We start from the raw sequence: 13,655 nt of genomic DNA on the forward strand, positions 1-13,655 counted from the left end.
TACACCCGATCCCTGCAGAGGCTCCTAGCTAGCTAGTCTCCTTGCTCCTGCAGCAGCCAGAGTTGGCCTTTTGATGGTCGGTCAGATGATTTCACTCAGGTCAGTACAGTTCTCATAGTGGTCCCCAGGCCCTTTGGGATCTGGACGCAGTCTTCTCACCGTGTCCTCTCTGCCCTCCTCTTTCCCCGTCCCGCATCCTGCTGGGCTCAGCCTGGAATGCTCTTCTCCCAGATACCCCTGTGGCTTTCTCTCCTTGTCTGCTCCTGTAACACCTGACAGGAGTTCTCCTTCCCCTCCCCTCCCCTCTCCTCCCCTCTCTTTCCCGTCCCTCCCTCCTTCCCTTCCTGCCTCCCTTCTTCTCTCCCGCTCTCCTTCCTTTCCTTTCTCCCTCCCTCTCTTCCTGCCTCCCTCCCTCCCTTCCTTCCTTTTAAAGATTTTATTAGAGAGAGCGCAGTGTGTGGGAGAGAGCACAAGCAGGGGGAGCGGCAGAGGGAGAAGCTAAGTTGCTGGGCTCCATCCCAGGACCCTGGGATCAGGACCTGAGCCAAAGGCAGACACTTAACCTACTGAGCCGCCCAGGCAACCCGTGACATGCATTCTTTTTTACCTTCCTAAAGCAACAGCCTTCACCCCACCACCCCACCACCCCACCACCCACCACCCCACCACCCCACCACCCACCACCCCACCACCCCACCACCCCACCACCCACCACCCCACCACCCCACCACCCCACCACCCCACCACCCCACCACCCACCACCCCACCACCCCACCACCCCACCACCCCACCACCCACCACCCACCACCCCACCACCCACCACCCACCACCCACCACCCACCACCCACCACCCACCACCCCACCACCCCACCACCCCACCACCCCACCACCCCACCACCCACCACCCCACCACCCCACCACCCCACCACCCCACCACCCACCACCCCACCACCCCACCCACCCACCACCCACCACCCCAACCACCCCACCCCCCACCCACCCCCCCACCAACCACCCCACCCCCCACCACCCCACCACCCCACCACCCCACCACCCACCACCCACCACCCCACTGTTGTTTATTTCATTGAGCCTGTGCACGTGTCTCTGTAGCTGTTCCAACCTTACGGTATTTAGTTACTTGTTCGTGGTCTGTTTTGTGTTTTGTTCATGACTGTGACTCAGTCATCCACAAGAGTAATTGGTGTGAATTCTGTGTTCCATAAATGATTGAGAAATAAACGAATGATTGAGTCCTTATTCATATGTACTTAATATGCACTTGCTTTTCTGTAGAATAGAGTTCTGAGTGTGGGTTTGTATGTGGGTTTTAAGTACTGCAAGGTGGCTTAACGGACTCTGGATATTGCAGTCTTTAAGTCATTAGTAGTGGAACTATTGGATGAAAATCGGTAAGGCTTCATTTTAATTTTAATTCTAAGTTTAAGGAGAACATACTGTCTGTTTGGATAAACGATCTGTGTGTTTTTCTCTTTTATAGCTTCTCTGTACAAATTCTTTTTCCTATGTGTTGCTTGATTTTTTTAAATTTATAAGCACTCTTTGTATATTTTGTCGTGTATTATTTTTTCCCCGAGTCTTGTTTTCCTTTTGATTTTCAAATTGTTTCACCAAACAAATGTTAACTCTTCAAAAAAGAATTGATAAGAAAAATTTGAAAAACATGCATGTGGAGTAGTTCTCAAACACTGTACATAAATTTACATGGTTGCTGTTTAAAAAATGAGTCTGCTATTAGAGTTTTCAATTTATAGATATTGGGGAGGTAAGGAAGGGGGATGACATGTCTGAAGAGTCTCCTGTTTAAATACTCTCTATGGTAATTCTGGATGTGATTGGTCTATGGATCACAGTTGAGCAGCACTGCTGTAAATCTGTGTTTGGAGGCATGGCAAAGCAGTAGACCGATCCAAGGAACAGAATCATGTCTAGAAACAGATCCAGTTGTGAACGAGGACTTAACTATTGAAGATAACATTTTGGTTAATCGAAAAAAGGGTGGTTTATTTAATAAGCAGTTCAGGTAGTTCATCCGAAAGCAAAAGTTAACTTTCTTCCTTACACGGTATAGAAAAATAAACTCCATATTGATTAAAGTTCTAAATGTAAAAATTATGCAAATACTAGAAAAAATATTGGAGACCATTAGTTTAACCCTGGTATGGATGAGGCCTTAACATGGACTGTAAACCTAGAAGTCGTGAAGGAAATAATGAACAGATTTAATTGTTGAGGTTTGCTTTCTGAAAGGTGATGCTCACTGTAAGATGAGGCAACATAATAGAGCACCGTGACTATTTACTGATTCTCTAGATTTTCCACAGCCCCTTCAGCAAATGCAGTTGGCCAGAGGTTTGTACTTTACCTTGTTTTAGAAAAGGGTAGAGTCTTTTAGAAGACTTTTAGAAAAATGAAATGTCGTAATTGCATGTGGCTGGTACACGTAGGCTGCATTTGGTGCTACTGAACGCTTCCCCTTGGCTCTCCCAACCCTTGGCCTCGCAGCACTGCCTTCTCGGGGTTCTGCTTTTATTGGTCTTGCCGGTGGGATTTTCCTGCTCAGTCTGGGCTTTGGTTTCCCTCCAAAGTTTTCTGTCCTTGAACTTGATTTTGGAGATTTCCTACCTTTTCTTTCTTTCTTTTTTTTAAAGATTTGATTTCTTTATTTGACAGAGAGAGAGAGCACAAGCAGGGGGAGAGGCAGAGGCAGAAGGAGAAGCAGACTCCCCGCTGAGCAGGGAGCCTGACATGGGGCTCGATCCCAGCACCCCGGAATCATGACCCGAGCCGAAGGCAGATGCTTAACTGACTGAGCCACCCAGGCGCCCCTGGAGATTTCCTACCTTTTCATCCTTTCTCTGATTATGGCTCTAAAATGTGTGCTTCTAGCTCTGATTCCTCTTATTCTTCACAGCTTATATATTTGGATGACTCACAGGCATCTCACACTCCTCAGTTTCAAGACTTGTATTCATCTCCTTTCCCCAGCCGTCCCACTGTTGATCAGCTACTGCTTACATTTCTGTCTCGGTTGAAGGCACCCACACTCTTTTACCTTCTTTCACTGCAGCTCCTCTGATTCGTGCCTTTATTCTCTAGGACTTGGATGCCGAAGCCCCTGCGCTCTATTAAGACAGATTTTGGCTGCTGGGGAGGACTGGAGGAGTAGCTGCTGCTGCCACCGTCTGGGCAGTTGGGAGCTGGAAATCCTAGCTGTCGGCTTGGGCCCCACACCTTAGCCACCTTACTCCTAGGAGTAAAGGATTCTCTCTACTTTCTCTTATCTGATTGCCTCCCGTCTGGTTCCTGCTTCCTTTAGCATAATGTTATTTTCTAAAACACTGGGATGCGGTGTGCATTCAAATGCAAATGAAGTTTCCTCACCAGCAATTGGACTTCAGCGCCCTGCTCTCATCTCACTCCCACCCTGCTCTACTTAGTGGCTGATGGTTCCCTGATGAACACCTGCTGCTTTGGGTGCTTGTTCAGATGATGTGGTGTCAACTATTCTGAATCTCCCTTCTCCCGCCCCCCCATCCTTTTGCTAGTACTACCCTGTCTTGATTACTATTACTTTGTACTAAGTTTTGGAATTGAGATGTATGAGCCCTCCAACTTGGTTCTTTTTCAAGATTGTTTTGGCTGTTCTTGGCTACTTTGAATTTCCATGTAAATTTCAGGATCAGCTTACAAAATTCTGTATAAAAACCAGTAGAGATTTTGGTAAGGATTGTGCTGAATCTCTACATCAATTTGGAGAACTTTGTCATTTTTAATGGTAGTAAGTCTTACAATCCATAAATGGGATGTTTTTCTACTTATTTAGATCTTTAATACCTTTAATGTTTTATGGTTTTCACGGTACAAATTTTACACTTCTTGTTGTCTCGTCCTAAGTAGTCTTTTTTTTCAACGGTGGACCAGACAGTGGTGGGCAGCAGAGCACCGCTTACTGAGTAACAGCAAAGTGATAGTACAAAGCTCCTTGGGAGGAGGGACCCGAGAGGGTTGCTTAAGTATTATTTCTGATAATGTTGTAAATATAATTGTTTTATTGCTAGTGTATAGAAATACAGTTGATTTTTTTGTATATTTGTCTTCCATCCTGCAACTTCTGCTGAACTGTTCTGTTTTTTTAGTGGATTCTTGGGGATTTTCTATACCGTCATCATCTTATACAGTCATCACCTGCAGATAAAAGTCTTTTTATTACAACATTATTTTTAAATTCAAAGCACAGATATATGAAATTAAATTTCAGGGAGATTACTACATGAGATTACATCATTCTCCTGAGTTATTAAAATACCTCTATTTCCCTGCGGCTCTGATGTCTTAGAAGTAGTAGGATCATTTGTTTTCATGGTGTCATTTTCCTATATAGAAACCTTCAGTGGCTCCCCATGCCCTTAATGGCACAAATCTAGATTTCCCCGGACTCTTTTTTTTTCCAAAGTACTGCATAATACATGTCAGAGAAAACAGCATGGAATGGTGAACGGAACCCGGGGATTAGTTGGGAGTCCTGACTTCTCACCAGCTGTGGATGGGCAAATTTGGAGGTAATCTTTATCTTGTAAAATTGCAACATTGGACTTAAAACAATTTTTTTTTAAAGGTTTATTTATTTATTTGACAGAGAAAGACGTAGTGAGAGAGGGAACACAAGCAGGGGGAGAGGGAGAAGCAGGCTTTCTGCCGAGCTGGGAGCCTGATGTGGGGCTTGATCCCAAGACCCTGGGATCATGACCTGAGCCGAAGGCAGATGCTTAACGACTGAGCCACCCAGGTGCCCCAAAACAATTTTTTTTTTTAAAGATTTTACTTTTAAGTAATCTCTACACCCATGGTGGGGCTTGAACCCACAACTCTGAGAACAAGAGACATACGCTCTACCAACTGAGCCAGCCAGGAGCCCCTGGACTTTTAGTGTGTGTGTATGTGTGTGTGTGTGTTTTTTTTAAATGTTAATCTTATTTGTTAATTTTTAAAAAATATTTGTCAGAGAGGGAGAGAAAGAACACACAAGCAGGGGGAACGGAGGGAGAGGGAGAAGCAGGCTCGCTCGCTGCTGAGCAAGGAGCCTGATACGGGGCTCGATCCAGGATCCTGGGATCGTGACTGAGCAGACGCTTCACTGACTGAGCCACCCAAGCGTCCCCGGACTTTTAATTTTTTAAGCATATTTTCCTGTAGTTCTTTGAAGATGTTTATAATAGCTGCTTTGATGTCTTGTCTGAGTCTTGACATTTGGGCCCTCTCAAGGATGATTTCTTTTGCCAGCTTTCTCCTCCTGTGTTTGGGTCTTCCTTTATCTGCATGCCTCAATTTTTTGTTTAAACTGCACATTTAAGATCTTTTATAGCATTTCTTAGTGCTGATTCCCCCCCTCCCCATTTCCCTGGGTTCTTGTGTTACTTGCTTGTCTATTTGTTTAGTGACTTGGTTGGCCTGTTTCAATGCATTTTACACACACATTACCCCCCCCCCCCCCCCCCCCCCCCCCCGCCACCAGTGTGCATCCTTTGATGTTGCTCCTCAGTGGGCACAGGCTTGGGAACACACAGGGTTCCCTTGAAGTGCCCTCTTTAGGGGATGACAGGATGGTTTTAGTAGGACTTTGGACCATTTCTTTCTCTGATCTCCTTGTTAAACTGCTAAGTCGGCCTCTGTTGGTTCACACCCCGTAATTATTCTCCACTGATAGCTGATGGCGTTATTGTATTCGAGCCCTCGGCCATAAATTGCCCCACAGTGTGATTCAGTTAAGTTAGATGGCCTTTGTAGGGGTTGAGGCCAGTCTTTGAGCTGCCCTGACTCTAGAAGAGCTCTTATTCTTTTCTCTTTTCTCTGATTCTGTTAAACTTCTGTTTGGTCTACTCTTTTCCTTGTTACTATCATGGAACTACCAGCCTCGTCTTAATTGCTCATCGCCAAAGTCTCCATTGTTTTCCATAGTGCCACGTGGCTTGAGCTTCCCTGTTCTCTGTTCCAACTAAAGTCAGTCCACTTAGGGATTGCTGAGGGGCTGTCTGTCCTTACAGCCTGCCTTGGACTGTGTAGAACCTGCAAGCCATTGCTCCAGAGCCAGGGGCAGGGACAGCAGCTTGTCCTCTGTTCTGTGAGTGGGGTCATGGCCTGCGGCTGTCGCCTCTGCTCTTCCCTGTTTGGAGTTTCTGTCTCTCTGCAGTTAACATTATGAGCAAGCCGAGGCAAGGACAAATGGGCCAAGTATTCTTGGCCTGCTGTGCCTACAGTAGAGTTTCCTCACATTTCTTGGCCACATGTGCCTGGAATAGAATTTCTCCAATATGGAGGTGAGGGTAGGAGATGAGAATGCTAGAAATCAAAACCCTGGATTTGGAGCTGGTTTAAATAATTAGTAGTTTGCTTCAGTCCCCCCCCCCCCCCCAAATATTATTTACGTACCTACCACACAAAGGCCGTTTCCTCTGTCTGGAGTGCCAGTTTCCCCCAGATAGGCACATGGCCCACTCTCCCTCTTGTATGTCTTTGCTCAGGTATGCCTGGCCAGAGAGACTCCTGTGGACCACCCTTGTACTAGAGCGTCTCTCCGACCTTGCCCTTTCACTTTGTGTTTCCCTTTCCCGGGTTCATTTTTCCTCAGAGGATTTGCCATCACCTGGCATGCATATGTACATTTGTTCATCATCTTCTCCCAGTGAATGTGTAGGCTCCCTGAGAGAAGGAACAGAGACTGTTGTTCACTGTTGTAGTTCCTGTACTTAGAACAGGATCTAACACATAGGAGATTGTCAGTAAATCTGATGAATGCAAAGTAGAAATGGCCAGAGTTTACTGCCTTCTTGCGTCACAACTTAACCGGCCAAACTGAAAAGTACCACCATAGGAAGTGAATTCTATGTTGTTCACCAACAACTAGTTCCTTGTTGCTGCCTAGAGTGAGAGAATGGAGTCCACTGGGAAAGAATGCAGTGATTATTGAACAGGCTGCTGGGGCCACGAGGGAGGAGAATGGTGTATCTGCAAAGCACTTGCCATCCCTGAGGGATGAACAGGAAATTGGTACATTCTTGGTCTTGATTCTGATGTCGGTCTTCTGACTTGCTCTCTCATCACCACCGGGAAGTGTTTGTGGGCACTTGGGGTTAGGTTGGAAAAGCCACCTGTTCACAGAATGATGTAGAAACTCTCTGTGGTGATTTCCATTGCTGATGGTTGTAAGAGACGCACTCGACCATATTGGAGTGGACTGGACATCGCTGGAGGCCAGTACCATCGGCTGCTTGATTGGGGAAAAAAACCTCATTTGCCTATCTAATATGAAGATTTTTTTCTTTACAGTTATTTTAAAATGACTTTGAACTAATATCTTTTCTCCCCCCCTTCCTTCTAGATTCTGGAAATCCGTTAATTCCACTTTTTGAGCACTTATGAATAACCACGTATCTTCAAAAACATCTACCATGAAGCTAAAACAGACCATCAATCCCATTCTTTTGTATTTCATACATGTTCTAATATCACTTTATACTGTTTTAACGTACATTCCATATTATTTTTTGTTTGAGACAAGACAAGAAAAAGCAAACAAAATTAAAGCAAAGCCTGTAGATTCAAAACCTGAGTCTGCATACAGATCTATTAACAGTTTGGATGGTTTGGCTTCAGTATTATACCCTGGATGTGATACACTAGATAAAGTTTTTATGTATGCAAAAAACAAATTTAAGGACAAAAGACTGTTGGGAACACGTGAAATTTTAAATGAGGAAGATGAAGTACAGCCAAATGGAAAAATTTTTAAAAAGGTAAGGTGATCTTTAATTGCCGTTGTCTTTCTTCTGAGTAAAATGTTCTCTCAGAAATGGCAGCAAGGGACAAGGGCAGCCTGCTGCTTTCGGATGCGGCTGGTGTGGCAGGAGAAGCAGGGTGGGCAGGGGACCATGCTCTGATCTCCTGTCCTCTCCTGCAAAGGATTTGTTCTGAATTGTCACAGACCGGCCAGAATGCCCCCTGACCCGAGTTGTCTGCCACGGCTTGGAATAAAATGTCTAGTGCAGTTTTGGGTCTGAAACCGTATTCCTGGTGGTCCCACAAGCACCTGTGTGTGCTTGAGATGGTTCTGGGTTTTGAGATGGGAGGCCTGCTGTTCCTGATTTTATCATATGTTCCATTGGGTGCTTAATATCTTGGTATTTTGATAGTGGCAGTTGCATAGTTTTTTAAGAATTTCTCTTCACCATTATATATCAGTTGCCATTGTTGATTTGAAACAGGGGATTAGACATCCTTAGAGGCAGTATAAAATAGTGGTTAAGAACCTAGATTCCAGATCCAGACTACAGGTTTGGATCTCAGCTTTGCTACCTACTAGTTAGCTGTGTGACTTTGGAAAAGTAATTTAACAAATTTGCCTCAGTTTCTTTATCTGTAAGACGAAGATAATGATTACTGCTGATATTTACATTAGCATTTCTTATGAGCCAGGCTGTTTTAAGTTCTTTACATGTACCAACTTACTTAAGACTTAAATAACGCTATGACTTTGTCTTATCATTGTTATTTTGCAGATAACGGCCCAGAGGCACCAGATAGGTTAACTTAGGCAAGGACATTCCAGCTAGAAGTAGTAAAGCCAGGCCTAGACCTGAGGTTGTCTTGCTCCATACACAAACACACACATTCTCTCTCTCTCTCTCTTTCTTTCTCTTTCTCTCTCTCACACACACACGTAGAACAGCTGTGGTGTCTCGTGTAAATGCTCTAGTTTTTGTCTTGGGAATTGGGTGGGCAAAATTATATGAGTGACTACAAAGACATGGGGTAGTGTAACGTTATGAAGGATAGTGAGTATAGAAATGGCACGAAAATGCTGTTTTTGAACTTGGATTCATGACTCTTAGAAGCCGTTTTCTAAGCTCCAGTAGGTAGAAATTGAAGATTAAATTTTTTAGAGGCAGTAAGATGATCAGTAATCATCTTTGATAATTTGTCAGGTTATAGTTTATTACGTGTGTAGGCAAAGTTGTTTTTGTCTTTCCTTTTTCCAACTACATCCTGACTCCAGCCACCTTTTTTCTTTTAGTCACGAAGGAACTCTCAAGTCTCAGAGAGAGGAATGTTCAAATAATCACACCATGGAATGAAATACTCAGAGCTTCTCCTGTGACTGCAGGACCAGGGGGGTGTTATTTAACTTAATGGCCCATTAATTTTGGCACTCATACACACAAATTCCAGAGTCATTTTCTTTCAAACGTAAAGGAAATGGCAAGCAAGTTAACGCCAGTAACTCCTAGAAATTAAAAACACATTATTCTAATTGTAGATGACAAAATCTGTAAGTGTCCATCCCCTTTATATAGAGTGATCTTGTATCTTGTTCTGCCTGAAACTGTCCTTGTTTATCTTGCTTTGCCTGTCACATAAGCAGTGCCTCCTTACAGTCTTAAAAGTGGCTTGGGGAAATGATATGGTCCTTCGACTTTTAAGGCATATTCTCTGTTTCTTTTGATGACTAGTTTTGCCTCACTTGAATCAATTTTTTTCTGTTAACTTAAGGTCTGTCTGGAGAGTTAATAGCACATTTATTGAAATTGAAGTCATATAGTTAAGCATGTTTGTTTACTCTTCTCTAACCTATAGATTACAGCTTGCAAAACATTATGTCATAATGGTGTCTGAGTTTTTGTGATATATATTTGCTCCTTTTTAGGGTATACCATCCTTGATTTCATCTTTGAGGGATCTGGTAGTTATAAAAGATACCAAAAACACTACACTTTTTGAGTGCGAAAGTTTTCCACTCGTATGCCTCCTCTTAAAAACATTCATTTTTGTTTCTTGGTCTAATGCTATTTGAATTCAAAGATTGGGTTCCCTTGTTTTTAATCTCAGCATATATAACAGAAATCCTCTGTTAGCAGGAGGTGTTTCTCCAGAATTGCATGTTACAGGCTTTTTATGGGACTGGCACTATTTCTCAGTCCTCATTCAACACTTAGAGCAACAAAGTAGCTTCCAAGTATATAAAAAGGAGATCAGTATGGTAAATATGAAATTCCTTCTTAATTCAGTTTATCAGTGTAATTAGGACAAAATCCTCGAGCTTTCACAGTTGTTCCTTAAATGTGGCCAGATAACACAATGTACACACGGAAAGTGTTTTTCCCTGTTGTGTGGTTGCATATGTGGCCTTTTCCTTCCTGTCCTGCCTGCCCATGGTGGCTTTGTTGTAGTCATTGTTTATTCAACAAGGAAATATGTGAACTCAAATAGGAAAGTTAGAAGGTGAAAAAACTCTTTAGCCTTTTCTGTCTACAGGATCTCACTCTCCGTCTTTCTCCTGTTGACATTGGCCTTCAAACTGGCATTTGTGATTCATCAGACTTTTGAGGAAGTCTTTACAGAATAGGTTATATTCTGATACAGAAAATATTATATTCTTCCTATTTGAAATTAGGCTCATTGGGAAAGTAAAAGTTTTAGTTTCCTGTATAGTAAATGAAGCACGTTTTCGGTCAGCCTTATGCAAGAAGAGGGTGACTTGAGTTTCTGTTGGTCTGTGTTGCTGTGGTAGCTGTGGTTTGCATACTGGGCAGTGGGTACCTCAGCTGGGTGTTAGAAACAACTAGGCTCCCCCCCCCCCTTTTGGTTTCTTGTTTATACCCACTGTATTGCGGCAGGAGCATCATCTGCTCTGATACAAGAGTAAAAAGGGGACATTGCACAACTGGTGCTTAGGTAAGAGTGGAGTTGCCTGGGCTGGTGTGGCTTCCTCTGAGTGCTTACTAACTGGTGCGCACGCGCGTTTCCCATGAATGTATCGTCATTAATAGTTTCCATATTTGAAAATAACCTTAAATTAAAAAAGCCAGCTGGTGGTGTAGCAGTATCTACAAATTTCCTTCCTTCCTGTTTTGGGGGCTAGGCTTAGGGATTAACCCCAGAAAGTATCTGATAGTGGTTGAATCAAAGATACCCAGACCTTCAGGCCACCTTCCTCACCTGCCTCGTAACACCCCGTCTCCTTTCTGTGGTGCGGTTGGAGCCTTGTGATTTAGTGCTTAGATTCCAGAATGAGTCTGCCCGGATTCATATTCTAGTCCTGTCACTTACTTACACTGTGTGATTTTTGAGCACGTTCTGCTGACTCTCTCGATGCCTCAGTATTCTCATTTGTACAGTAGGGTTACTAAGAGTAACACTGTCTAGAGTTACGAGAGAATCTCATAAGCTACTGCTGCAGCGTGCTTAGCACAGAGTGAACTTGGCAAAGCTTAGCCACCCTCCTCTTCAAGATCACCACCAGCCATCCAGACCTGTTGAAGATTTTCACTCCCTGGCTCCCTCACGGTACATTCCAATAATCTTCATTTGTAGAGAGAAAGGTTCAGTGAAGCCGGGTGTACTTTGTCGAAGAAGGCAGGGAAGTGTGTAATTGGAAGTATTTCTGTTCTGAGTGGGTAAAGGAAAAGAAAAGTCCTGGACTTGCACTGGTTAACTTCAGCTACCTGAAAACTTGATTTTTACTTGTCTCTTTCTTCAGGGTCCTGAATGGTGAAGTATTTGTGTGCTTTTATTTTACAGAATGTTCTGTATGTTATCTTTGTTTTATTTTTATAGTTTATCTTCTGAGATAAGAGGCCCTCATCATTAGCATCATCAAAGCATCTAATTTCATCTGTTCCTGAACAAAGTAAATGATTAAGTTCCTCTGTTCTGGGCAGTGGTGGTCTGAGTGATTAACATTGATGTTTACCCATGTGTTTGTCACACCTGTCCTAGAATAAAAATACAGCCAGTTAAATGTGAGACATGAAAGCGACCATAGGGCCAATCTTAACTCTCCTGCTATCTCTACAAATGAGGAAGCTGCTCAAAGGCTTCACAGTCATCATTTCCGTAGCCACACTAGTCATTCCCTTGCCTGACTCAGAGTCGGGAAAATTGAACATACTTGTGTCTCATGGGTCATGGGTGAGAATATTTAAGAGGTGGTAGGCAAAGGATGTGTGCACTGGAATGGAGACAGAAGAAAAGTAGCTCTAGAGGTTAAATGATTAGGTGGATGTGGATTTTTTTTTTCTTTCCCCCAAGCAGTCTTAAAAAAATGAGGCTCCTGGAGCAGAAAGGGATTAGAAGACTCAAGGCCCAAAGTGAATTGAAATTGTGTTTAATTACACTGTTCATTCCACACATATAGCAAATAATTGCTGAATGCCGACTATATGCCAGGTGCTTTGTTCTAGGCACTAGGGAGACAGTAATGAACAGGACACACAGGTTACTCGTCTCATGGGTCTTCTATTTGTTATGGGAGGAAGAGAGACAAGAGAGACAAGAATAAGTTAACAGATTAATAACTACTACAAAGACATAAAGCTGACTGGAGATCAGGGATAGCCTCTCTTGGTAGGTTATGGCTAAGTGGAGGCCTGAACAACAGAGGAGCCAACTTTGCAAAGATCTGGGTAATGAACCTTCTGTGCACTGGGATAGGGTGTGTGCCCACTGGCTCTAAAACTGGAATGAGCCCAGTTGGGTGAGGCACTTGGGGTACAAAGTTGAAGAAGGTATTCAAATGCTGAGAGTGAGTAACTCTCTAAATCTTGTGCCCTTGGCACCTGTCTTGCTTCATCCTAGTTCTTGCCCTGGCGCAACCTGTTTGAAGGACAGAAAGGACAAAGTTGTATTTACAGGAAGTAATGAGTTGGGGGAGGTGAGTCTGGAGAAGAAGGTTGGATAGGAGCATAGAGGTACTGGCATGGCTAGGTCCCTTAGGGCTTTGTAGGCCAGCGTAAGGTTTTTGAACTTGGATGTGCAAGTAGATGTGGCTGGAGATAGAAATTTGGGAAGTGCTTTGAAGTAAAGTCCTTGTAAGTTTGGCTATTGTTAGGGACGCTTCAACCGTTGTAATACCATGAGGGGAACCGCGAAGGATATGAGTACAGATGTATGTAGGCTATTAAACTTGGTGCTAAGAAGATAAGGGTATTTCCGTTGAATTTCTAATTTCTCAGTGATGTATGAGACAGTATTATCACCTTATCACCTGGACAGGGATACGGGAGGGAGGGAGGGGGGTGGAGGATATTTGAGTAGAGAGAAGTAGCCATTTCAGAGGGTGAGAAAGTGAATAGACCCAGGGAGTCCTTATAGGATTGCTGGGTGTTGAGATCTGTGATTCTGGATAGAGAATGAGTTTGGGTGTTCTTCAGCAGTATGGACAGGGAATAAGTAAAGGAGTTTAACCTCAGGTTTAAGCTAACCACAGGGACAGAGTTAGAATTGGGAATTTTTTCCAGCAAAAGTCAAAATTATGGGGTAGATAGGGGCCTTGAAATGTAATCTTTATGGGAAAGATCACTACTAGGAGATTCAGTGGTTTAAAGAATTAAGTGAAATTCAGTTTAGTTACACTTGAATTAAACTCATGATTTGATTTCTTTGCCACATGGTGGCCGTACCTTACGGGTTTAAAGATCTGGATTATGTAGATGATAATACCTTTCGGAATATATACATTCTCTGAAACTTAACAAAGCTCATCATTTAGGTTCTAGAATCTAAGAGGTAGCTCATGCTAATCTTTGGAGTGTAAAATTCTTAATTGTAATCCAGTTTGTGCACCTTTTGGCCAAGTTCTC

General features: G+C 43.4%; 1 protein-coding gene across 4 annotated transcripts in view; it reads left to right on the forward strand.

The window, feature by feature from the left end:
• The window catches only part of ACSL3 (acyl-CoA synthetase long chain family member 3), a 73,563-nt gene that overhangs the window by 39,198 nt on the left and 20,710 nt on the right, over window positions 1–13,655 (forward strand). For 2 of the 4 annotated variants that reach the window (XM_027591015.1, XM_027591016.1), the window contains one exon: window positions 7,400–7,814. In XM_027591015.1, coding sequence (XP_027446816.1) covers window positions 7,437–7,814 — 378 coding nt within the window. In that variant the 5' untranslated portion in view covers window positions 7,400–7,436. Of the gene's footprint in view, window positions 1–7,047; window positions 7,069–7,399; window positions 7,815–13,655 lie in introns of those variants that run through there. The other 2 variants (XM_027591017.1, XM_027591018.1) reach the window with 2 other exon arrangements.

This window comes from Zalophus californianus, chromosome 3, assembly GCF_009762305.2.
Source record: "Zalophus californianus isolate mZalCal1 chromosome 3, mZalCal1.pri.v2, whole genome shotgun sequence".
NCBI lineage: Eukaryota > Metazoa > Chordata > Mammalia > Carnivora > Otariidae > Zalophus > Zalophus californianus.